The 25,627-nt window shown below is 65.4% G+C and overlaps 1 protein-coding gene across 11 annotated transcripts; it reads right to left on the minus strand.

Moving 5' to 3' along the window:
- Nucleotides 1-6,994: 6,994 nt before the first annotated feature.
- On the minus strand, nt 6,995-25,595 carry EPN1 (epsin 1). 11 transcript variants are annotated; one of them, XM_070063594.2, is made up of 13 exons: nt 25,293-25,569; nt 24,363-24,511; nt 23,889-24,004; nt 23,009-23,337; nt 16,729-16,978; nt 15,177-15,301; nt 14,831-14,905; nt 14,404-14,487; nt 9,843-10,146; nt 9,311-9,421; nt 9,088-9,174; nt 7,750-8,007; nt 6,995-7,593 (listed from the first exon to the last, which is right to left on the minus strand). In XM_070063594.2, exons 4-13 carry the CDS (start codon nt 23,234-23,236, stop codon nt 7,385-7,387), a joined length of 1,731 nt encoding a protein of 576 aa, XP_069919695.1. In that variant the 5' UTR covers nt 23,237-23,337; nt 23,889-24,004; nt 24,363-24,511; nt 25,293-25,569; the 3' UTR covers nt 6,995-7,384. The 11 variants fall into 11 exon arrangements, with proteins under 11 accessions (XP_069919695.1, XP_069919698.1, XP_069919693.1 ...); XM_070063597.2 differs by having other exon boundaries at nt 24,363-24,428; nt 25,293-25,438; XM_070063592.2 differs by lacking the exon at nt 23,889-24,004 and having other exon boundaries at nt 25,293-25,595.
- Between the last annotated feature and the right edge of the window lie 32 nt (nt 25,596-25,627).

Here is a 25,627-nt window from a genome sequence, read left to right on the forward strand (position 1 = left end):
GCACGGGGCCCCGCCCCTCCATACAGCATGTGGCCGTCCTGCACAGGGCCCCACCCCTCCATACAGCATGCAGCCACCCTGCACGGGGCCCTGCCCCTCCACACAGCATGTGGCTATTTCACACGTGGCCTTGCTCCACACAGACCTCCAAACTACTGGGTCAAGGTCAGTGCCTCCTGTAACAGTCACACTGGGAGGTGCCAGGGCTAGGGCTCTGGGTTTGGGGAAGACACGAGCCAGCTCATGACGCTGACGGCGTCTGCAGGGGGACCATGGGCCAGTCCACGTGGCTGTCGGAGGGGAACACTGGGGCCCCTGGGAGAAGCACTGCCCTGTGTTGGGCTGGAAGGCGGCGAGGTGAGGCCGTGCCCGAGGCCAGGAGTGAGAGCACATGAGTGTCTTCGGGGCTTGTGTGGGAGACGGGGGTGGGGGCAAAGGCTGCAGACTCAATGTGCCTTAAGAAACAATTCCAGGCCGGCGCCGCGGCTCACTAGGCTAATCCTCTGCCTGTGGCGCCGGCACACCGGGTTCTAGTCCTGGTCGGGGCGCCGGATTCTGTCCCGGTTGCCCCTCTTCCAGGCCAGCTCTCTGCTGTGGCCCGGAAAGGCAGTGGAGGATGGCCCAAGTGCTAGGCCCTGCACCCCATGGGAGAGCAGGAGGGGCACCTGGCTCCTGTCTTCGGATCAGCGCGGTGCGCCGGCCGCGGCGGCCATTGGAGGGTGAACCAACGGCAAAAGGAAGACCTTTCTCTCTGTCTCTCTCTCTCTCTCTCACAATCCACTCTGCATGTCAAAAAAAAGAAAAAAAAAAGAAACAATTCTGTCCCGGTTCTGCCTGTCAAAAAAGAAAAGAAAAGAAAAAAAGAAACAATTCCTCCACTGAACGGTCTGCGTGCGGCACCTCGCAGGAGCACAGTCCACCAAGGAACCCAGCCATTTCCCACAAACCCTGACTGCTCCAGCCAAGCACAGGCGGCCTCTGGTGCCCCCTGCTGGCCCGGAAACCACAACTCAGAGCAAACTCCGGCATCCGCCGAGTACTGTCCAACACAGCATGGCCAATGTGGGTGTTTAAGTTCACGAGAGACAGAGAGAAAATCCATCACCCCAGCCGTGTTTCAAGTGCTCAGCGGTGGCATGGGGCTAGCGGCAAGCCTTGTGCCAGCACAGAGCACCTCTCCAGCTCCTCGGTGCTGTGGCACAACGGGGAAGCCGCCTGCAGCGCAGGCATCCCATGTGGGCGCCGGTTTGCGTCCTGATCCAGCTCCACTTCCCACCCAGCCCCCTGCTAATGTGCCTGGGAGAGCAGCAGACGATGGCGCTCAGGTGGGAAACCCAGAAGAAGCTCCTGACTCCTGGCTTCGGCCTGGCCCAGCCCTGGCCATTGCTATCATTTGGGGCGTGAACCAGCGACTGGAAGATCAATTCTCCACCTCCCCACCCCCGCCTTCTCTGTAACTCTGTCTTCAAATAATTTAAAAAATTAAAAAAGGAACACTGTGCTTCAACGTACTCAGGGTCATCGATGACCACCACAGCCAAGGCCACACTGAACGGGGAAAAGCGGAGTCTGCTTCTTCCAGAACCTGGAGGACGGCCCCTCTCACCACTCTGACTCCACACACTCCTGGAAGTTCTAGCCGCAGTCCACAGGCAAGAGAGGGAAGGGGCATGCAGACAGGACGGAAGTCGGACTCACTGAGCAGGAGACTCCAGGCCCGCTCCATTCACAACTGCCCAAAATTAAATACAGCGCACACTCACCCAAGGCTGAGAGACCTACACAGTAAACACTGCCGAACACTTGCAAGAGAACGAATTAAACGGGACACTGAGAGAAGACCTCCCATGTCCACAGATTGGAAGAATTACATTAAAATGTCCAGGGTCGGCGCTGTGGGGAAGTAGGTAAAGCTGCTGCCTGCAGCACCAGCATCCTATATGGGCACTGGTTCGAGTCCCGGCTGCTCCACTTCCGATCCAGCTCTCTATGGCCTGGAAAGCAGTAGAAGATGGCCCAAGTCCTTGGGCCCCTGCACCCGTGTGGGAGACCTGGAGGAAGCTCCTGGCTCCTGGCTTTGGATCAGTGCAGCTCTGGCCATTGCGGTCACTTCTGGACTGAACCAGCAGATGGAAGACCTCTCTGTCTACCTCTCTCTCTCTGTCATTCAAATAAATAAAATAATTCAAAATAAAAAATAAAATGTCCAAACTGGGGCTGATGTTGTAGCATGGTGGATTATGCCACCACTTGTGACACTGGCATCCAATATAGGCCAGTTTGAGGCCCGGCTGCTCCACTTCTGACCCAGCTCCCCGCTAATGCACCTGGGAAAGCAGCAGAGGATGGGCCAAGTGCTTGGGCTCCTGCCATCTGCATGGGAGGTCTGGAAGAAGCTCCTGGCTCCTGGCTTTGGCCAATGAGGTCATATGGGGAATGAGCCAGCGGAGAGAAGATCAATCTCTCTCTGTAACTCAGACTTTCAAATAAATAAGTAAATCTCTTTAAAACATTAAAAAAATAAATAAAATACCTAAATTACCCAACACAGTTTACAGAGTTAATGCAGTTCTCATCAAAATATAAACGACGCTGCTCACAGAACTACAAAAACACCCAAAGCTCAGATAGGACACAGAAGACCCCAAACGGCCCAGGCAGCCTTCCCTTGCCCGGTAACCAAGCTGGAGGCACCACAGAACCCGGCGTCAGGCCAGACCAGCGGTCCTGGCATAGAGGGCCACCCAGGCCAATGGGACAGAACAGAAACCCCGGCAGTGAGGGCCTATCTACAAGAAACTTCTCTTCGGCAGAGCTAAAACACCCTAGAGAAGAGACAGTCCCTCCGACAAACGGTGCGGGGAAAACGGACAAGCAAAAGCTGGAACACGAACCCCACCCCACGGAACCATGTGCTCTGAACGGCTCAGGGGTCTCCACGTGGGGCAGCCGTGCTGGCGCCGCAGGCTAGGCCAGCACTCGGCACGCTGGTGACGCCAGCGTCCCGTATCAGAGCGCTGTTTGGGTCCTGGCCACTCCATTCCCACTCTGACTTCCTGGGACCGGGCCTAGGGAGGCAGTGGAAGACGGCCGAGTACCTGCACCCCCGCCACTGTGGGGGAGACCTGATGATTCCGGCTTCAGCCTGCCCCAGACCCAGCTATCGCAGCCACCAGGGAGTGAGCCAGTGGGGGGAAATTTCTGTCACTCTTTCATAGAAATTGATCTTTAGAACAAACCTGAAGGGGTCAGCGTTGTGGCCCAGCTGGCAGAGTCAACTCCTGCGACGCCGGCATCCCATATAGCCGCTGGTTCCCGCCCGGCTGCTCCTCTTCCGATCCAGCTCCCTGCTACGGCCTGGGAACAGCAGCAGCAGGTGGCCCAAGTGCTTGGACCCCTGCCCCCACACAGGTGAACTGGAGGAAGCTCCTGGCTCCTGGCCGTGCAGCCATCTGAGCGGTGAGCCAGCATATGGAAGATCTGTCTCTCGTCTCTCTGTAACTCCTTCCAGTAAATAAACAAATCATAAAAAATTCTTTTCACAAAATTATCTTCTTATGACTTACCCAATTATAATATATCCATTGAGGTATTTAAGATGTCGTTGTTTGAAAGGCAGAGTTAGAGAGAGAGAGAGAGAGAGAAGCTTCCATCTGCTGGTTCAGTCCCCAAGTGGCCACAACGGTCAGGGCTCGGCCAAATCAGAGCCTGGAGCTTCATCCGGGTCTCCCACGTGGGTGCAGGGGCCCAGGGACATTAGTAGGGAGCATGCGAGGTGGGGCAGCCGGGCCTTGAAGTGGCGCTCACATGGGGTGCCGGAGTCACAGGCAGTTCCTTAACCGCTGGGGGCCACACAGCTCACGCGCCCTGGGCCCCTCCCCCCGCCCCCGGGTCTGCTACTTCACAGGGACTAGGGCCCTCCTGGCTGGACACACCCCAGGTGGACAGCACCCTCCTCTGACGGGAGGAACACCCCGCAGAGCTCACAAAGCAGAGTGACTGTGTGTTCCATGAATTCAGACACCTGCGTTAGCAGGACAACTGGCACCCAGCACACGAGCCGGCCCACTCCAACCACCGACCTGCCGTCTGCGCAGCTCGCCGAGACGCGCCGCCCGCCTGCACTACGCTTCCCGCGGCCCGCACTGCAGCCTCCTCCTGCCGAGAGGAGAGCCCCCAGCAGGCACAGGACTCGCTGGCGGCTAAGGAACACGGAGCTTCAGGGAAGACGCAGGTGTTCCCCAGGCACTCGGAACACCTGCCACGTCCCCACTAGGGCTCCCAGGAGGAAGCTATCCACGAGGAATCCTGGAAAGGGTTTCAAACACAAGAATTTCAGTAGAGACCCAGTCCCCGGGAAACGAGACAGCAAGAGGAACGCTTTCACAGGGGCAGCACACGGGACCCCCGGCAGGGTGCGGCGGGGCCAGGGGCAGCACACGGGACCCCCGGCAGGGTGCGGTGGGTCCCAGCACAGCACACGGGACCCCCGGCAGGGTGCGGTGGGTCCCAGCACAGCACACGGGACACCCGGCAGGGTGCGGTGGGTCCCAGCACAGCACACGGGACCCCCAGCAGGGTGCGGCGGGGCCAGGCGTTGGGGTGAGGGGAGCTGAGGGGCCAGCGAGCCTCTTCCTGAGGCTGTGAAGCTCACCGCCCCGTAAGCCTCCTAGTTCACACACGCTCCGTACAACCAGAGCACAGAGCCCAGCGGTGGGCGAACCAGGCCTCACAAACGCCGCAGCCGCAGGGACCCGACTTCCAAGCGCTGGGCAGCGAGGGGCAAACCCCTCCTGCCCTGTGCAGAGTCCCAGCTCCCGGGCAACAGCTTCTGTCTGGCCAGAGCCCCCCCCCTCTACTGCCTCCTGCTGGGGACAAACCCATAGAACCGGGGATTGTCGGGTCCCCAGCATCGCATCCACACCACAGGAGAGCCCAGCAGTGGGCAGAGAACAAAGCTGCTGGGCCAGAGACCCCCACAACCCCCTCCAGAGACACCCACACCCCCTCCAGACACCCCACACCCCCTCCAGACACCCCACACCCCCTCCAGACACCCCACATCCCCCCAGACACCCCACACCCCCCTCCAGACACCCCACACCCCCTCCAGACACCCCACACCCCCTCCAGAGACACCCACACCCCTTCTCCAGACACCCCACACCCCCTCCAGAGACACCCCACACCCCCTCCAGACACCTCACACACCCCCACCAGCACGACAAATGACCCCCACACCCCTTCTCCAGCCAGGCCAGAAACCCCCACACCCCCCTCCAGCGTGACCAGAGCCACTCGTCCCCTGGGGAGGACACAATTCTCTGCTAAGCTCCACCCTCCCAGGCCCACCCCTGCATTTCCCTGCTAAGCTCCACCCTCCCAGGCCCACCCCTGCATTTCCCTGCTAAGCTCCACCCTCCCAGGCCCACCCCTGCATTTCCGGGGAGAGCGGAGTTGACCAGGAACCCCTGATCCAATCCCACTGCTCAGCCTCTGCCCCCGGTGACGCCATCCTCACGCCAGGGCCCCACCTGCTCCTCAGGTGTACATCCCACTTACCCGCCACCGTGAGACCGAGTCACGGTCTCCCCACCTCCTGCGACCTGGACGAGGTCTTCCTTCCACAGCCAAACCCCCACCCAAGATGAGACGCGCACCGGCCGGAGGGGGACCCCCCAGGCCACAGCCACACCTCCCGGTTCAACCAAGCTCCAGGCCACACACTCAAAACCGCAGCTTGCGTGTGGGCAGATTCCATGACCATCGTGCAGGCACACACACGGCCCAGGGAGAGCACGTGTGCTCCGCGCAGGGAGGCGGCCATCCACACCCACGACGACTCAGGCCTCCAAGGGGCCTCCCTACCCCCACAGCCCCTGCTGAGAACTGGTGGCCAGGGCGCTGTGGCAGAGTAAGCCCGGGGAGAGTGCTGTGGCTGAGTCCTCCAGACACGCCCTCCCGGCTGCAGGGCTGCTGCTTCTTGGGACGTCCTGCTCTGCTGCGGCAGGACGGGGGTGGGGAGGACGGGGCCCCACACCCCCCACCCCTCCCCAGCCCGGCAGGCGCAGATGGTTACACTACTGCCCCCCCCCTCAGCAAAGGCTTCACTCCTCTGTGGAAGACACAGGCACCCCGGAGGGCCGGCCCCGCCCCCGCCCCCCTGCGCCGGGCAGGGACGGCAGCCCTCCCACTTCCTCCAGGAGAAAGGGGGCTGCCCTCCCAGGTGACCGTGGCCTCCAGGGGCTGCATCCTGAGGCAGCCACCCCAGGTGGAGCTCCAGAACCCATCAGCTGGCCCCGCACAACCCCCTCGACACCCTGGTCTGCAGGAGGGCGGGTTTCTGAGCCGGGCCTCAAACCGGCCCTGACACCAACAGCCTGGAACTCTGTCCCTAGACACTCGTTCACTCTGCACCCCATATGAGCCACTGGGGTATCCCAGGGCTGTCCAGGGTGTCATACACACCCGTGGTGCTGTGGTGCCAGCCCTGCCCATCGGGGGGACCCGGCCCTCACCATCCTAAGGGTCACGTCCTCCTCCTCCACCAGCTGGCCTGGGTGCCTCCGCGACCATGCCAAGAGCCCCCGGGATGGCACCACCTCCCCCTCTCCCAGTCTGAGCAATCAGCGCAGGACCTCACCTACGCGTGGCCAGAGCACCTGTGGGCTGTACTGGGCACGGCTGGCCCCCAGGGCTGGAGACTGCCACACCACGCCGTGTGCCTCACTGGGTGACCAAGGCTTCCCTCAGGATGGCGCTCCCCAGATGTGACCTCAGCCCATCCGTCTCAGGCGTCTGAACCCCATCGGCTCCCCTGGGTGGGGCCGGTGGGGCCTGATGAGGGGTGGGTGGCTGCAACTCTGCAGGCCTCAGCCCTCTCCCACCCCAGGAGCTGGAAGGCTCAGGGACACCTGTCTCTGAGGACGAGCAGCTGCCACCCAGGGGCACACTGGATGCCATCCCGGGCCCGGAGGGACACACGAGTCCTGCATGGGAATTCCGGGAGCCACACCCGCGAGAATCGTCGTTTATTCCCCAAGTTGCCAAAATCATCACCAAGGGTTCACCGAGGGGTGCAGAGGGGACGGGGAGGCTCAAACACTGATTGGGGGGCTGGATTTGGGAGGGAGGGGAGTGGGGGGGACCCCAGCTATCCCTCCCCCTTCTAATGCCACGGGAAAGGGGTCCTCCTCTAGCCAGCGCCCCTGCCCCTCCCCCTCATGTCCAGTTTCTCGCCGGGGGAGATGGGCTGGGGGATGCAGGAAGAGAGTGTAGTGTGAGTGGGCCCCAGGAGGGGGAGGGCTCTGGGGTGGGGGTCCCCCGTGTCACATGCACTCACAACACTGATCTCCCAGGGAGCAGATGGGGGGCCTGCCCTGGATTATAGGAGGAACGGGTTAGTGTTGGGGGCCGGCGGGCCCGGGGGCATCATGGGCGGTAGGCCGGGGCCCCCACCAAGGGGAGAGATGTAGGTGGGTGGTGCCCCAGGGAGCGGGGGCCCAGGGCTGAGGCGGAGCTGGTTCAGGGTGAGCGTCGCAGGGGGCGCTGGCTGGAAGGGGTTGGTGACGGAGGGGCCGGCAGCGGGGGCTCCTGCAGGACAGAAAGGACAGAACACAGCACAGGGGTCAGGGGTCAGCAGGCGCTGGCCTGCCCAGCCTGTCTCCTCCCAGCCCCACAAGGCACCTGCTCCGGCGGGACCCACAGGGAGCACCCACAGGGAGCACCCAGGGCATGAGCCACACTCACCGCTTGGCAGGAAGGGGTTGGAGGCCTTGGCTCCTGGCGGTGTGGGGCCTGGCCGGCTCACCAGCGAGTCCAGGTCCACCAGGGCTGCATTAGGCCCCAGGAATGACTCCGGTGTCTTCCGTGTGGGGGGCGTGGGGGTGGGGGTGGCTGCAGGCGGGGGGCTCCCCACAGCCTCAGCCAGAGACCCCCCGACCCCAGTCAAGTCGAATGCCCCAGGGCTGCGGGCGGGCACCTCTCCTGCCAGCAGCTCCAACTCGCCTGGAAGGAACCAGAAGAGGGGCTCAGAGGGAGACTACAGCAGGGGAGCAGAGGGGAGACAGAGGGTGCGGCTGAGGGGCCGCTGGGCCAAGAGCACTGGGGGAGGCCCTGAGGGGCAGGGGTGGCCTTCAGGCAAGGCCTAGACTCAGTGGGGTGGCTCTGACGCCAGGGCCCTATCTACACCCCGCAGCAGCCTGTCTGGGGGAACCCTGGGCCGTCTGCACCCAGCAGGGAAAGCGGGGGCTGCTCACGGCCCAGGAGGCCCCTCCATGCAGAGCAACAGGGGGGTGTGGCGACAGCTGCAGACTGCACCTGAGAACCCCCACGGATCCGCGCCGGGCAGGGCCGGGACGGCGAAGTACGGCAGGCCGGAAGTCGGCCCGGTCGCCCCTCGGGCAGCGTGCCGGGCAGCACTGCCAGGCGCTTGCCCTGCCCCGAGCTCCTGTGCACCGCGTGGGCCTGGACACGGGTGCTCAGCTCCAACAGGCGCTGACAACAGCCTCCTAAGACTCTCTGAAGTGGGGTTCCCACCCACTCCCCAACAGGTCACTGCCAAGAGAGGGGCAGCCTGCAGAGCCGGGGGGCTACCCAGCCGCCCGCACGGCCAGGCCCTGTAGCCAGCAGGACGCCTGCTGGGGCCGCCCCCCAGACTCTGGTCGTCAGAGGCCGGCCTTCAAGGGGGAAATCTCAAAAGGACAATTCTCTGTGCCACTTCTAGACGCTTTCTCTGAATACACGATTACTCAAAACAAAGCCGCTCTTCTCTGCCCACTGCAGGTGGGGCAGCGGCTAAGGCGCCACTTAAAACCCAGCTTCCTGCCAGTGCACAGCCTGGGGCGCGGCAGGGATGACTGGAGCTGGCGCTGCCGCCTGGTGGGACCTGGGTGCCGCTCCGGGCCCTGGTTTCAGCCTGGCCCAGCCCCAGCCGCTGCGGGCGTTTGGGGAGTGAACCAACGGGTGTGGGATCTCCATCCACCTGCCTCACACACAAGACAGACAGACGCACGGATGGCTCCGTCCACCGAACGCTTCACCCTCACATCCGGCCCGAAGGCTGCACTGAGGGGGCAGGGGGCTCACCTGTGCTGCTCCCAGAGGTTGGCAGGGCCGTGCGGAGCCGGTCGAAGTCAGAGAACTCATCGAGCTCTGGGTCAAAGCCCCCAGCTGCTGTGGGGGTGGCAGGGGCGGGAGGCTCCACTTAGCACCTGCCCTCCTCCGACCCCCATCTCCTTCCCGCGTCTGTGCCTCAGGACCCGGGACGGCCACTCTCACCCCCACCCCCAGGCCCGGAGCCACCTCGTACCTGCAGTGCCGTTGGTGCTCGGCTTGGCAGGGGAGCCCCCCCAGGGGTCTGAGAAGGCTGGAGCCGGTGCCCAGGGGTCAGAGGCCGGGGGTCCACTGAGCGAGGCCCCTCCTGGGTGACCACGGAGGCACAGCAGGGCTAGCACCCTCGCCTGCCACTCAGACCCAAGACCTCCCGAGGCCCACCTCCAGGTGCTCGTCTTCTCCCCAGGAGCCTTCCCCAGCCCCGGGCTCTCACACACAAGGCCCCGCTGCTGCACCTCTCCCCGCCCCTCACCCAGCAGGGCGCCTAGCCCGCTGGGCTCCACCGCCCCTCACCAGGTCCCGCTGCTGCACCTCTCCCCGCCCCTCACCCAGCAGGGCCCCTGGCCCGCTGTGCTCCACCGCCCCTCACAAGGCTCTGGCTTGACCTCTCCGCCCCACGGCTGAGCAGTGTCTCCCTACAGGTCCCCATCCCATGCCCTCTCCTGAGCCCCACCCCAGGGCACCCAGGGCACCACCCCCCGCCTGGCACACGGGCGTCGGGAACTCACCATCAGAGCTTCCCCACGGGTCAGGTGTGGGCCCCTCTCCAGCTGCGGGGGCCGAGCTCCCTCCCCAAGGGTCCACAGAGGGCCCTGCGGGGGCAGCAGGCCTCCAGGGGTCCCCAGCAGCCGGCGTGGGGGCTGGGCCGCCCCAGGGATCAGCAGCTGGAGGGACAGCGGGTCCCCCCCACGGGTCCGAGGCGGGGGCAGCCGTGGGCATGGCGGTAGCCATGGGTGCTGGGCCCCCCCAGGGGTCAGAGGCCGGTGGAGGCGCTGGGGCTGTGAAGACGTCAGCGAGATCCATGAGGGACGACTACAGCAGGAGACAGAGGGGAGCGTGAGGGCACGGGAGAGAGACGCCCCCAAGTCCCAGCCAGCCCTGGCTGGAGCCGGGGCAGGATGACGGAGAGGGCCCGAGCCAGCCCTGCAGACACCTGCGCGGCCCCCACCTTAAGCATCCCCCATCTGCTCACCTCTGCCCCCCCAAGGAACTAGGTGGTCCCCCCAACCCATGGAACTGGATGCCTCCTTCCATCCACCTCCCTACTGCCCACTCGGCACACACACACAGGACAGGCCGTGCACACACACACACACACACACACACACGCCCCAGCTCTGCAGTGCACACACACACACACAGACGCCCCAGCTCTGCAGTGCACACACACACAGACGCCCCAGCTCTGCACACACACACACACGCCCCAGCTCTGCAGTGCACAGACACACAGACGCCCCAGCTCTGCAGTGCACACACACACAGACACACAGATGCCCCAGCTCTGCAGTGCACACACACATGCCCCAGCTCTGCAGTGCACACACACACAGGACAGGCCGTGCACACACACACACACACACACACACGCCCCAGCTCTGCAGTGCACACACACACACCCCAGCTCTGCGCACACACACACACGCCCCAGCTCTGCACACACACACACACACACACACACCCCAGCTCTGCAGTGCACACACACAGACGCCCCAGCTCTGCAGTGCACACACACACACACGCCCCAGCTCTGCAGTGCACACACACACAGACGCCCCAGCTCTGCAGTGCACACACACACACACAGATGCCCCAGCTCTGCAGTGCACACACACAGACGCCCCAGCTCTGCAGTGCGCACACACACACACACGCCCCAGCTCTGCAGTGCACACACACACAGACGCCCCAGCTCTGCAGTGCACACACACACAGACGCCCCAGCTCTGCAGTGCACACACACACACACGCCCCAGCTCTGCAGTGCACACACACACAGACACACAGACGCCCCAGCTCTGCAGTGCGCACACACACACACACACACCAGCTCTGCAGTGCACACACAGACGCCCCAGCTCTGCAGTGCACACACACACACACGCCCCAGCTCTGCAGTGCACACACACACAGACACACAGACGCCCCAGCTCTGCAGTGCACACACACACACACGCCCCAGCTCTGCAGTGCACACACACACAGACACCCCAGCTCTGCACACACACACACCCCAGCTCTGCACACACACACACACAGACACCCCAGCTCTGCAGTACACACACATACAAATGCCCCAGCTCTGCACACACACACACACAGACACACCCCAGCTCTGCAGTACACACACACACACACACCAGCTCTGCAGTGCACACACACCCCAGCTCTGCAGTGCACACACAGACACCCCAGCTCTGCAGTACACACACACACACACACACACGTGCGCCCCAGCTCTGCAGTGCACACAGGACAGGACATGTACACACACACACACTCACTCAAGCAGCACCCAAGTTCTGGGGGTGAGCACAGGACTGGGCCCAGCTGACCAGAGTCCCTTTCCCCTGGAGTGGAATTCCCCCCAACACCCACACCCACAAAGGGCCCCAAGAGGAGAGAGGAACTGAGTCTTGTCCCAGGGCACCCAATGGAGGCAGGCAAGGTGGGCACCACCATCTCACTCCCCACCGTTCTGCCCTGGTCCGAGAACCTTCCGGCTAACACCGGCCTAGGCAGGCCTTTCCACCTGTCAAAAGAGCCACAGGGGGTCCCATGGCCCATGACAATCTACCCACTGCCCATTCCGGGGAGGGAGCCCCACCCCCACCCCTCCAAGTAGGGGCCGTTCCCACAACCTGCTCTGAACAGCAGCAGGTAGCAAGGCCAGGCCAGCTCCCAGCCTTTCCCACAGGGCGGCACTGGCACCCACTGGGTCAGCACAGAGATGAGACGGGGAAGGCGCTGGGGGGTGTCCACTGGGTCAGCACAGAGATGAGATGGGGAAGGTGAGGGGGTGGCCCACACAGGGCAGCGCTGGCGCCCACTGGGTCAGCACAGAGATGAGACGGGGAAGGTGGGGGGGTGTCCACTGGGTCAGCACAGAGATGAGACAGGGAAGGTGGGGAGTGTCCACTGGGTCAGCACAGAGAGGAGACGGGGAAGGCGCTGGGGGGTGTCCACTGGGTCAGCACAGAGAGGAGACGGGGAAGGTGGGGGGTGTCCACTGGGTCAGCACAGAGATGAGACGGGGAAGGCGCTGGGGGGTGTCCACTGGGTCAGCACAGAGATGAGACGGGGAAGGCGCTGGGGGGTGTCCACTGGGTCGGCACAGAGATGAGACGGGGAAGAGCTGGGGGGTGTCCACTGGGTCAGCACAGAGATGAGATGGGGAAGGTGAGGGGGTAGCCCACACAGGGCAGCGCTGGCGCCCACTGGGTCAGCACAGAGATGAGACGGGGAAGGTGGGGGGGTGTCCACTGGGTCAGCACAGAGATGAGACAGGGAAGGTGGGGGGTGTCCACTGGGTCAGCACAGAGATTAGACGGGGAAGGCGCTGGGGGGTGTCCACTGGGTCGGCACAGAGATGAGACGGGGAAGGCGCTGGGGGGTGTCCACTGGGTCAGCACAGAGATGAGACAGGGAAGGCGCTGGGGGGTGTCCACTGGGTCAGCAGAGATGAGACGGGGAAGGTGGGGGGTGGCCCACATAGGGCAGCGCTGGCGCCCACTGAGTTGGCACAGAGTGGAGACGGGGAAAGCAGTGGGGAGTGTCCACTGGGTCAGCACAGAGATGGGGAAGGCGCTGGGGGGTGTCCACTGGGTCAGCACAGAGATGAGACAGGGAAGGCAGTAGGGGGGTGTCCACTGGGTCGGCACAGAGATGAGATGGGGAAGGCGCTGGGGGATGTCCACTGGGTCAGCACAGAGATGAGACAGGGAAGGCAGTAGGGGGATGTCCACTGGGTCGGCACAGAGAGGAGATGGGGAAGGCGCTCGGGGGTGTCCACTGGGTCGGCACAGAGATGAGATGGGGAAGGTGAGGGGGTGGCCCACACAGGGCAGCGCTGGCGCCCACTGGGTCAGCACAGAGATGAGACGGGGAAGGTGGGGGGGTGTCCACTGGGTCGGCACAGAGATGAGATGGGGAAGGCGCTGGCGCCCACTGGGTCAGCACAGAGATGAGACAGGGAAGGCATTAGGGGGTGTCCACTGGGTCAGCACAGAGAGGAGACGGGGAAGGCGCTGCGGGGTGTCCACTGGGTCAGCAGAGATGAGACAGGGAAGGCGCTGGGGGATGTCCACTGGGTCAGCACAGAGATGAGACAGGGAAGGCAGTAGGGGGGTGTCCACTGGGTCGGCACAGAGATGAGATGGGGAAGGCGCTGGGGGATGTCCACTGGGTCAGCACAGAGATGAGACAGGGAAGGCAGTAGGGGGATGTCCACTGGGTCGGCACAGAGAGGAGATGGGGAAGGCGCTCGGGGGTGTCCACTGGGTCGGCACAGAGATGAGATGGGGAAGGCGCTGGCGCCCACTGGGTCAGCACAGAGATGAGACAGGGAAGGCATTAGGGGGTGTCCACTGGGTCAGCACAGAGAGGAGACGGGGAAGGCGCTGCGGGGTGTCCACTGGGTCAGCAGAGATGAGACGGGGAAGGCGCTGGGGGGTGTCCACTGGGTCAGCACAGAGATGAGACGGGGAAGGTGGGAGGGTGGCCCACACAGGGCAGCACTGGCGCCCACTGGGTCAGCACAGAGATGAGACGGGGAAGGCGCTGGGGGGTGTCCACTGGGTCGGCACAGAGATGAGATGGGGAAGGCGCTGGGGATGTCCACTGGGTCAGCACAGAGAGGAGACGGGGAAGGCAGTGGGGGGTGTCCACTGGGTCAGCACAGAGAGGAGATGGAGAAGCGGTGGGGGGGCCGGAGCATGAAGCCACACGGTGTGCCCTCAGACTGAACTGCCAGTCACAGAGCTGAAACGTGACAGAGCCGGCAGGGAGTGAGCTCTGGGGAGGTCTGCTGCACACCCACACAGCCCAGATGCGCCAAGGACACACCAAGGGCAGAAAGGAGACTGGGGGCGGGGCCCCACCTGTCCTGCTCCCGGACGGCAGGAGCCCAAGAAGGTGAGAGGACAGGGAGCCCCTGCACCCTTCCCCCGACGCCTGGTGGGGCCACACCCTCCCTCACTTCGCTTGGCCGGGCTCCAAGCCCCAAGGAGAACAATGCGCTCCCACTGACCACAGAGGCACCGGGAAGCGGGCAGGGCGCCTCCCACTCACCTCCTCCTGGCCCGCCGTCTCCCGCTTGCTCTCCTCAATCGCCATCTGCAGCCTCAGGTCGTCCCCGCGCCGGATCCGCTCCTCCTGCAAGGGCGCAGCCACCACCAGCCAGGACGTCAGCCGGCGCGCAGCAGGCACGGCCGCCCAGCCCCCGCCTCCCGCCCCGACACACTGACACGGGGTCGGCACGATGTATGGAAGGGGTGAGACGCGAGGGAGAGGGCAGGCCGGGGGGTGGAGCCCCGAGGGGCGCCCTGCCTGGCCCCGCTGAGGCGGAGCAGCCGTGGCAAGCGGGGCAGGTGGACAGCCCCTCTCCCGGCGTCCACAGGCTCCTGCGGCTAAGGTGCTGAGGGCTGCCCGTGGGCACCGAGGGCTGGGGCTGAGGGAGGGTCCTGGGGGCCGGGAAGGGCGGGGAGGCTGCTCTGACCTTGTCGTGCTCCTCTCGGCTCAAACTAAGGGCCAACTGGAGCTGGACGTCGTCCTCGGGGCCGCAGGATGGGGGCTGGGGAGAGAGAGAGTGAGGGCCGGGCGGGGCCGCAGACAGAGCTGGCCAACAGGCAGAGGGAGAGCAAGGCCCCGAGCCTGGGGCGGGGCGGGGCAGGCCAGGCTCCCACGGGAGGAGGAGGGACGAGAGCAGGACCAGGCCTGGGAGTCGACCTGCAGAAGCAGCAGGGAGAGGGCAGAGAGAGGCGGGCAGGGGCGGTGATGGTATGAGACAGGACGGCAGGACAGAAGGCGCACGCGCAGCCGCCGTGATGCGGTGGCGCCCGTACCTGGTCGGCCTCCTCCTTGCTCATGGCCAGGGCCAGCTGGAGCTGTAGCTCCTCCTCCCCGCTGCTCTGCGGCCAGGCCTGCTCAGCCTCGGGCGGGGGCCCGGAGCCCACAGCTGCAGAGGAGGCTGGGGAGGGGGACAGGGTGAGACCGAGGACCCAGACAGGGCTTCCGTTTCCAAGCCCCTCCGTGCCCACACCCCAGGCCTCCAGAGGCAGAGATGGGACAAGGGCCAGGGAGACCAAGGCGGACGGGCAGGGTCCAGGGCTGGGCATCTGCTGACAGCGGTGCCCCCGGGCCCTGGCTGGGGCTGCCACAGTCCAGGGCCTCCAGCAGGGAAAGCTGGAGCTCCGGAGGGGGTGTCCCGCAGACGGCGGGGTCCCGGGCCTGGCTGGGCAGGGCAGTGGGTTCCAGGGAGAGGAAGAGAAAGGGAGCCAGGACACGAGCATGGACTGTGGCCAGGCTGGGACGCCTCCGCCTCCACAGCCAGCGCCTCACCAACCCCCACTCTGCCCCATGCCCTGCTGCCAGCCCAGAGTGGACCCTGCCCTCCCCACTTCCCCCCGCCACGGGCAAGGTGCGTCAGCTCGGCTGACACCGCGCACCTAGGCTCCGGCTCCTGTCCCTGGCGGGGACCTCTCAGGCCAGAACAGTGAGTGTCCCTGCAGGGCCGGCTGCACAAGCAGCTCCAGGGGGCATCTGTGGCCCTCTCTTACTCTCTACCCTTAAACCTCCAAGCCCCGCCCGACATGTCAGCTGACAAAGGCACCAAGGCAGTCGCAGGAGGCGGCGGCGGGGCCTGCCCGTGACCACAGCGGAGCCTGCTGTGACCACAACACCAACCTTGGTGCTCCTCGGGCTCAGGCCTGCAGGCCCTTAACAGCCCCACTCTTCCCCCAGCCCCTCCACACAGCCTGTCCTAGGCCAGGGCTGGCCTACCAACTGAAGGAAAGAGAGTGTCAGACTGTGGGGAATCGAGAACCCAGCCTGCAGAGCCACGGCAGGGCTCCAGGGGCCTGGACCAGCCCACGCCAGCGAAGCCAGAGAGGCAGCCTCTGCTTGGCGTCTCCAGCTGCTACCACTCCTCCCTGAGGCCCTCGCGTGGATGCCTGGTGAGGTCCCGGCTGCTGGGCCCCAGTCACTGAGTGCATGGGCCACTGGAGCTCTTCTCGCTCACTCCCAAACAACTCAAACAACAAGACAAAAAGAGACCCAGAGGCCTTGGGGGCTGTGACTCTGGGGCCCCTGCGCCCCAGCCCTGCCTTCCTTCTGCGCCTGCCCAGGCCACGCTCTCCCGCGCCCCCTGAGCCCACACCTGAGGAGCCCTAGGCCAGGGCACTGGGCACTCTCGGACGGGACCGCGCTTGGGGCCTACACCCCAGCAGTGAGGCGGCGTCCGGCTAGCATGTGTGGGATCAGAAGGAACCCTCGATTCCAGGGCCCGCAGCGTGAGCCAAGAGGCACGAGGGGGCGCAGCGCTGCGGGGCAGGTCCCGGGGAAGGGCAGGCACAGGGTGCAGGTGAGGAGGCGCGGTCCACGCTGCGGGGGCCTCACCCGTGGCGGTCTGCGCCAGCTTCTCCTTGGTCTTGAGCGCGTGGGCGCGCTCCTCCCGCAGGCGGTCCTCGTCCCGCAGCAGGGCCACCAGCTGCTTGGCCTTCTCGCGCACGTTCACGCCCTGGTCCTTGCCGTCGCGGTCCACGTACTGGAAGTCCTTCAGCGTCTGCACGGCGTACATGTTCTCCTTGCACTGCTGCGACACGCGCTCCGAGCCCGTCTTGATGAGGTACTCCATCAGCGTCATGGCCTGCAGCGGGCAGATGCGGGGACAGCCCTGAGACCACGCGCACACTCACGGCACCCGGCTCCAGACGTGTGTGTGGGGCGGTCCCCTCCGGCTCTGCGCCCAGAACGACGCCGAGGACCGAGCGCCGCCACGATCCAAGTAACCAAGAAGAGACGGCGCCTGGGCCTCACGCGGGCACAGAGCCACAGTCCACTGCTCCCGGAGTTACACCGCGCGGGAGAGCACCTCAGGCTGCCGTCTGCTGTCCTAGGACTCCGACACGGGGCTTCACTGCTGAACGTGACACCGCACACTGACGAGGGAACTGACACCACCGAGGTGGACAGCTGCCGCCAGGAGCAGGAGCCAGGCCCGGCGTTAGCCAGGGACAGACGCACAGACACAGAGCACGGGGTCAGGAGCAGGAGCCAGGCCCGGCGTCGGCCAGGGATGGACGCACGGACACAGAGCACAGGGCGGGTGGGGAGTGGGGGGTAGGGAGATCCTGGGAACCATGGCCAAGAGCAGGAGCCAGGCCCAGCGTCGGCCAGGGACGGACGTGCAGACACAGATCGCAGGGTCAGGAGCAGGAGCCAGGCCCGGCGTCAGCCAGGGACAGACACACAGACACAGATCGCAGGGTCAAGAGCAGGAGCCAGGCCTGGCGTCGGCCCAGGGACAGATGTGCAGACACAGAGCACAGGGTCAGGAGCAGGAGCCAGGCCTGGCGTCAGCCCAGGGCAGGGGGTCAGGAGCAGGAGCCAGGCCCGGCGTTGGCCCAGGACAGGACACGTGGACACAGAGCATGGGGCAGGTGGTGGGCGGGTCCCAGGAGCGCTGCTGCCGCCTTCTGTGTCCATGACGTGGGGACAGCTCCCTCCTAACCAAGGCAGTGCAGGGGAACACACCACTCAGCAGGGGTTCTGTCACTCCTCCTGACCTGGGCTCAAGCCCCATGCACAGAGCAGGCCAGGGCCCCAGCTCTCCCAGGCTGCACTGGGGCCTGGATGCTGCAGGGGCCTCTGGGGCTCCCAGAGCCGCCACGCCCTCAAGCGGAGCAGAGGCCAGCAAGAGGCAGCAGGCGCCAGTGCACCGACCTGGTCAGGGGTCCAGGGAGAGTCGTCAGGGAGCAGAGCCCAGCCGGCCCTCCAGGTGGAGAGGGCAGGAGAGCACCGGCACGCATCCCCAGGCCGCAGAGGAAGCCGCCCAGCACCGCGCCCAGGCCGCCCAAGTGCGCACCAGCAGCGCTCACACCCCTCACCTAAGCGAGCCCTTGAGCAGGAGTACGGCAGCAGCCATGACGCACGGGGACCTCGCCCCCGTCCACGTAGGCTCTGCGCCACACGCGTCACAGAAAATTTTCCATTTCCCGAGCTCGCCGGATTTTAGGGCTGTGAACCAAACAGGCTTCCCCAGTGAAACGGGCAAACTCACACTCAGCCACCGAAACAAAGGGAGACGGGAGCAGCAGCAGGCGTCTGGTCCCGGTCAGGCTGCCGGTTAGCACAGCCGCACGCATGCAGCGCGCACGGTTCAAGGCCCAGCTCCGCGCCCGACGCCAGCTCCCTGCGAACAGGGCCTGGGAGACTGCAGTGGTGACCCGGGCACCCACGGGGAGACCAGAACGAGCTCCCGGCTTGGCCTGCCCAGCCCCAACTACTGCAGGCATGTGGGAAGCCAACTGGGGATGGAAGATCTCTCTCTGCCACTCAAATAAATCAAAACAAACTTTAAAAAAAGACAACGAAAGAAGGACGTCCTGCTGTGTCAGAGTGAACTAGTTTAAGCCAGGGTCAGCGGGCTTCCCGCACAGGCCGGGGCAGTAGGTCGGTTTCAGGCGTCTGCTCGCCGCTCTGAGCACTCGGCAGCAGAGGGCGGCCCTGGCTGTGTCCCCCAGGTGGCTGGGATCTGGCCTGTGGGCCAGGTTCCTGACCCCCTATGTGTTCTTTTTTTTTTTCCTTTAAAGATGTTTTTTACTTGAAAGTCAGAGTTAGAGAGACAGAAGCTGGCGCTGTAGCATAGCAGGTAAAGCCACTGCCTGCAGTGCCGGCGTTGGTTCAAGTCCGGCTGCTCCAGCTCTCTGCTGTGGCCTGGAAAAGCAGCGGAGGATGGCCCAAGTCCTTGGGGCTCTGCACCCGCATGGGAGACCTGGAAGAAGCTCTTGGCTCCTGGCTTCAGATCAGCGCAACTTCGGTCATTGTGGCCAACTGGGGAGTGAACCAACAGATGGAAGACCTCTCTCTCTCTCTGCCTCTCCTTTCTTTGTGTAACTCTTTCAAATAAATAAATCTTAAAAAAAAAATAAAATTTACAAAGGACCTTCCATCCACTGGTTCCCTCCCCAGATGGCAACACCAGCTGGGGCTGGGCCAGGGCGAGGCCAGGAGCTTCACCCACGCAGGTGACAAGGCCCAAGCACTGGGCCGCTTTCCAGTGCTTTTCCCAAGCCGTTCGCAGGGAGCTGGATGGGAAGTGGACCAGCCCGGACTTGAACCGGCGCCCACAAAGGGTGCAGCATTGCAGACAGCAGCTTTACCAGCCACGTCACAAGGCCAGTCCCCCAATTTCCTTCTCTAATTGTTTATCTGAAAAATAGAGACACAGAAACAGTCAGTGAGAGATCTCCCATCTACCAGTTCCCTCCACAAATGTCCTCAGCGGCCTGCACTGGGTCAGCCCAAAGCCAGGAGCCAGTAACTCAACCCAGGGGTCCCACACGTGGCAGGGACCCCAACACCGGAGCTGTGTGTCGCCTGCTGCCTCCAAGGCTGCACAGAGCAGGAAGTCAGGACTGAAGCGCGGCCAGGACTGCCGCCCAGGCTGCCACGTGGGACACAGCCGAACTCAGCAGCACTTCAGTCCTGCGCCCAGCGCTCACGTCCAGCTCAGAGCAGAGCCTGGGGCCCTGCGCTCCCCAGACAGGCAGGGGCAGTCAGGGTGGGGGGCAAAGTAGGGGGCTGGGGTGCAGTCAGGGTCAGAGGGGGCTGGGGTACAGTCAGGGTGGGGGGCTGGGGTGCAGTCAGGGGCAGGGGGGTACAGTCAGGGTCAGAGGGGGCTGGGGCGCAGTCAGGGTGGGGGGGCTGTGGGGCTCTGCCTCCGGCTCTGCAGCACCTGGGCGTGACCTGCTCTGTGCCTCAGTCTCCTCACCTGGAGAATGGGAGCAGACAGCCTCTTCACTGGGTAATGGGGAGGGTTCAAGGGCAATGAGGGCTGCACAGGCCACAGGTGCTCCCCAAGACTTGGCTCCCGGGCCATGGAAGTGGGACAGGCAGAGCCCAGGGCACGCAGGCGGGACAGGCAGAGAACAGGCCACGCAGGCGGGACAGGCAGAGCCCTGGGCCACGCAGGCGGGACGGGAAGAGCCCTGGGCCACGCAGGCGGGACGGGCGGAGAACAGGCCACGCAGGCGGGACGGGCAGAGCCCTGGCCTACAGGGCCCCAGAGCTGACCTTCCTCCCCAGCATGATCCGACGCACAGACGCCAGCCAGGCAGCGCTGCGGGGCAGGGGCACGTGGGCTCTGGTGCTGTGGGCCCAGACCTCGCTCCGCCACAGCCCTGCAAGCCACCTCCCTTCCCCAGGCCTCGGCTGCCCCATGCATCAACCAGGAAAGAGGGCTCCCCTGTGCCAGCACGGGTCGGCACAAGGACTCTAAGGGGCCAGATGAGTGCCACGGCTCATGGTGGCTCCGTGCCCACCCTTCAGCAGGGGGACTGAAGCTTGAGGGAGCTGGCCAGCTGTGGACCCCGGGAGACCCCCTCAGCCCGCCCCGTGCCTGCACCAGCTCTGCAGGCTCTCTGCAGCAGCGCCTGCTGACCCACAGCACCCCCAGCAGAGACCTCCCTCTCCCTCCGTGCACCTGTGGCCAGAGGTCAAGAACGGGAGCCCCACACCCACAGCCTCAGCCTGGGACCCCTGAGCAAAGCCCAGACCAGCACCCCACAGACCCTGTGCGGGAGCTCCAAGCATCAGGGGGCTGCGGCAGGCTGGTGACAGGGAGGACAACGGGGGGGGGGGCTTCCTGGGGTGCAGTTCAGGGTCCCCAGCACCCTCCTCCTCCTCACTTCCGCACAGGCCTTTTCCCAGCGACACAAACGCCGCCCAGGCCTTCCCCATAAATGAGCAGTCACTGACTGCACCTGTGACTCAGCCCGAGCCCTGACCCGTGCCCCGACCTCAGCGTGTGGCAACGGCATGGACTCGAGCCGCAGGCATGGGCCTTCTCTCCAGAAGATGGGCGAGACAAGCAGGCTGGAGGTGAGGACAGACAGGGGGCCAGGTCCAAGAGGACAAGCGGCGGCCACAGGCCTGGCCCGTGCGCACCTGCTCCTCCCACGGGGGCGGGGTCCAAGGGCTGGCTCCAGGTCCCGCCAACCAGAAGCTGAGTCCAGCCTCCAGGCCCCAGGCCCCAGGCCCCAGGCCCCGGCCCCAGGAGGAAGAGCGCCAGGGCGGGCCCAGGCAGGGCCAGCTGGAACCAGAGTGCTGCCCAAGGCCCGAGACGCGTGTGCGGGGTGAGGAGGGCAGGCACGCTGGGCCACACCTCTCTCCACACAAACCGAGAGCGCGCAGAATCCCAGCAACACACCGCCAGCCGCTACTTCTGCTGCGTTTGTGTTTTTTGGTTTTCTTTCTTAAAGAGCTCTTCATCCACTACTTCACTCCCCGAGTGTCCACGACAGCCAGGACCCACAGCTCACTTCAGGGACGTGTGTGGTTGGCAGGGGCCCTCCATCCCACCTCCCCAGGTGGGCGCCAGCAGGGAGCGGGGTCCGGAGCAGAGCCAGGGCTCCGCCCAGGTGCTCTCACCCGGACGCTGGCACCCCAAGCAGCCACGTGACGGCCAGCTCAGACGCCCACCCCAACCAACCTTTCTCAGGTAGCTCAGGATCACCCACACGGTGGGAATTCTGCACTTGTAGGGGCCGGCGCTGTGGCACAGCGGGTTAACACCCTGGCCTGAAGTGCCGGCATCCCATATGGGCGCCGGTTCAAGATCCGGCTGCTCCATTTCTGATCCAGCTCTGTGCTGTGGCCTGGGAAAGCAGAAGATGGCCCAGGTCCTTGGGCCCCTGGCCCTGCATGGGAGCCCCAGAGGAAGCTCCTGGCATCGGATCAGCGCAGCTCCGGCCGTTGTGGCCAATCTCTCTCTCTCTCTGTGTAACTCTGACTTTCAAGTAAACAAATAAATAAGTCCTTAAAAAAAAAAAAAAGAAAGAAAGAAATTCTGCACTTGCAGAGCACGGTTCACGCCCTGACGGTGTTCTCTAAATCGCCGTCTCGTTTCCCCTTTCTGAACGGGGGTCTACCTAGCACGCAGCGTGAGCTGTGGCGAACGCCGGCAGCACCCGGCCAGAGCGCACAGCAGCCTGCTGCCGCGCCCCCGCGCCGCCCTTCACCGACTCGCTGTCTGCACCTGGTCTCCTGGGCTCTGCCGCCCCAGCGTCAGCCATGGAAGCAGCGTGCAGCCTGGGAGTGAGACCCCCCACCCCGGGACAGGGCCCGGGACGCACATCCCACCCTGAAGGTGGCCACCCCCGAATGGCCCTCAGAAGCTGGCATGGGGGGGGACACATGAGCACAGGAACTGGGCTGACACCCAGGAGGGACGGCCGCCTTCCGGTGGGCCGCCCAAGCATGTCACTTAGGGGGGGCACGGAGGCACGGCAGGCTGAGCCCCAACGTGGGGAGTCCACACCCCCACAGGTGCCAGTCCAAGACCCCGCCACGCAGCTTCCTGCACCAAACGATGTCTCAACCCTGGGCCCCTGCCACCATGCGGGAAACCCGGCCGGTGCTCTGGGCTCCAGGCTTCAGCTGCTTCAGGCATCTGGGGCGTGAAGCAGGGGAAGGAGGATACCGCTCGCTCGCTCTGCCCCTACCCCTTCTACCCCTTTCCCCACCACTCTGCCTCTCAAACAACAAACACTTTTAAGTAGATTTAAATCACAAAGCCCAAAACCTTTAGAAAGGTCCTGCCTGTTGCCTGCTAAGTGCAGAACACCCGGCCCCGCCCCGCCCCGGCCCCGCCCCGCCCCGGCCGCGCCGCGCCCACCTTGTACACGTGCCGCCAGTTCTTGCCGTGGTCATTGAGCCGCTTCCAGATCATGCTCATGATCTCGGAGAAGGCCACGACGTTGTAGGTGAGGTCGGCGATCTCGGACATGAGCGAGCTGGACGGGCCCCAGGGGTCATTGCTCGTGGCCTCGCGGACCTTGATCTCCGCCTCCGAGTAGTTGTGCACGATGTTCTTCATCTGGCGCCGCAGCGACGAGGTGGACATGGTGCCCGGCGGCCGCGGCGAGGGGCGCGGGCCCCCCGGGCTGTGCAGGCGGGGCGGCGGGCGGGTGCCGGCAGCTCACCGCATCTGAGAGGGGAGAGGACCTTGGGAAACAAACCAGACATGGTCTGCCTGGAGCCTGAGCTCCCACGCCTCCCGTGGCTCCCCGCTGCCCTCAGGGTCTCAGCGACGAGACCCCGTCGGCCTCCGCTCTCAAAGTTCCCATCCTCCTTTCAGTTCCCCAAACGGGCCAGGCCCCTGCTCAGCGAAGCACAGCGGAGCGGCAGATGCCAGGCAGGGGCCCCAGCCGGCCGGGCCGGGCGCAGCCCGCGCGCCTCCAGACCCAGCGCCCCCGCAGGCGGAGAACACCTGCGCCTCCCTTCTCTCTGCCGTGAAACGGGGTGCATGCGGTAAACCAGGGAACACACAGGCCACCGGCGCTGCCACGAGGCCCTCTGGCCTGCCACGCACTCTCCACCCCGCCCCGCCCCACGGGCTCCGCCTCACTGCCCGGCGCTGCCCCAGGGTCACGGCAGTACCCGTGACTGCGCACGCTGTCCCCTTGCACGGCTAAAGCCAACCACAAGCCCCGGCGGGCCGTGCGCACCGTGACTGGAGGGAGCTCTTCCCATCAGAGGCTGGCCCGGAAACTCACTCAGTCAACAAAGTGGGAGCCAAACGCCTCCCCAGGCAGGGGTTAGGGGAGCTGTGGCAGCACGGGGCACAGACGAGGAGTGAGGAGTGAGGTCCCCGAGCAGAGGGCGTGGGAGCCTGAGGCCCAGGGAGCGGAGATAAGGGCACTCAGCCATTATTATCTCCCACAACACCCTGCTGCCCAGAGGTTAGATAACCACCTGCACCCCGGCCTCCCCCCGCCTGCGCCGGGCCACCCTGAGTGAGGTCCCACACTCACACGGCCCTGGCCCACCTGAACCCCGGCCTCCCTCCCCCGCCCCCTGCGCCGGGCCACCCTGAGTGAGGTCCCACACTCACACGGCCCCGGCCCACCTGCACCCCGGCCTCCCCCCACCCATCACCCTGAGTGAGGTCCCAGCACTCACATGGCCCCGCCACACCTGACCCCCGGCCTCCCCCCACCCATCACCCTGAGTGAGGTCCCAGCACTCACACGGCCCCGGCCCGTTGGTGTTTTCCATGTATCCTCTGTCCTTCCACGCCCGGATTCACCGCCACCCTGGAGGGGACCAGAGAAGGGAACTCCCTCGCCCGGGGCACGCACACCTCTCCCGGCTGAACTCAGGGCAGAGAGCCTGGGGCCTGGAGACAGAAGGAACCAGCTATAAGGAAGTGGCCGGGGTCCCAGGACAAGCCCACCCAGGAAGGGACGTGAGAAGGAGAGAGGGAGGGAGGGACAGGCACAGACCAGGGGACGCACAGCCGGCAAGCTGGGAAGACAGAGAACCCAGTGGCCTTGACACAGGGAGAGGCCTGGGGCGGACACGTAAGACGACGGGAGAACCGGACCGTAACCGGGAGACCCCGAAGTCTGGGGTCTGATCTGGGCCAGCCCAGCCGCCGGCACCCGGCAAGCTGGCCGCAAACGCAGGCCGGGCGCACAAGGCGCAGAGGGCCGGCCACGGCCACCCCCGGGCCCGCAGGGCGCCGAGCCCAAGACCACACACACCGCTGCCAAGGCGGCGGCCTTCCAGAGTTCAAGGGACTCGGCGACTCCCGCGGCTGCCGCCCCGCACCGGCGCCCACCGCCGCGGCTCGCACGCGGAAGGGCGGGCGCAGACCCCGGCCCGAGCCGCTGGGGCCCGCGACCCGCACGGCGGCTTGGGGGCTGCAAGTGACAGGCACGGCGGCCGAAATGACAAGGGCAGCCCGTGCAGCGCGGGGCGCGCACAGGGGGCTCCAGGCACAGGAGCCCGCAAAGTCACCCACGAAACCCTGGCCATCGCGGACCACCGCCCGCAGCGACGCGGGCTCGGACACACACGCACGGCACGCCCCGGCACGCAGGCCCCACACCCAGAGGCCGAAAGGCGACGGAGAGGCCCGGCCCGGCCGGCGCCCCCGCGCTCCGCCCTGCGCTCACCTCGGGCCCTCCTCACGCCGGGCTGCGGGGGGTCATGGCGGTCAGCCCCTGGCCCCGGTCGGCCTCGGTGTCGCGGGGCGCGCGCCGGGCCGCGGGCGACGGCGCACGCGCGGACAGCCGCACGCCGACGGCCCCGCCGCCCCGCCGCCCGGGAGGGGCGCAGAGAGCCGGGCGGGGGAGGGGAGCTGCCCGGAGAACGGGAAGCAACCGTAGGCGGCGACGGGCCGGAAGCGGAAGTGTCGCGCGCAGCCCCTCCGCGCCGCGCCCGACGGCCCCCGCTCGTCGGCCCGGCCCTCCGGCGGCATCACTTCCGGCGCGCGCTGTCGTCACTGGCG

Source organism: Oryctolagus cuniculus, chromosome 18, assembly GCF_051225735.1.
Source record: "Oryctolagus cuniculus isolate XC-2025 breed Fujian yellow rabbit chromosome 18, ASM5122573v1, whole genome shotgun sequence".
Classification (NCBI taxonomy): Eukaryota; Metazoa; Chordata; class Mammalia; order Lagomorpha; family Leporidae; genus Oryctolagus; species Oryctolagus cuniculus.

Coding starts and splice junctions, on each gene's coding strand:
- EPN1 (XM_070063592.2), bottom strand. CDS start 23,236: ATGTCCACCTCGTCGCTGCGGCGCCAGATGAAGAACATCGTGCACAAC. Junction 15,302..16,728: donor GCTGGCGCAGACCGCCACGG/GTGAGGCCCCCG, acceptor CCCCCTCCCCAG/CCTCCTCTGCAGCTGTGGGC. Junction 9,175..9,310: donor GAGCACCAACGGCACTGCAG/GTACGAGGTGGC, acceptor CCACCCCCACAG/CAGCTGGGGGCTTTGACCCA.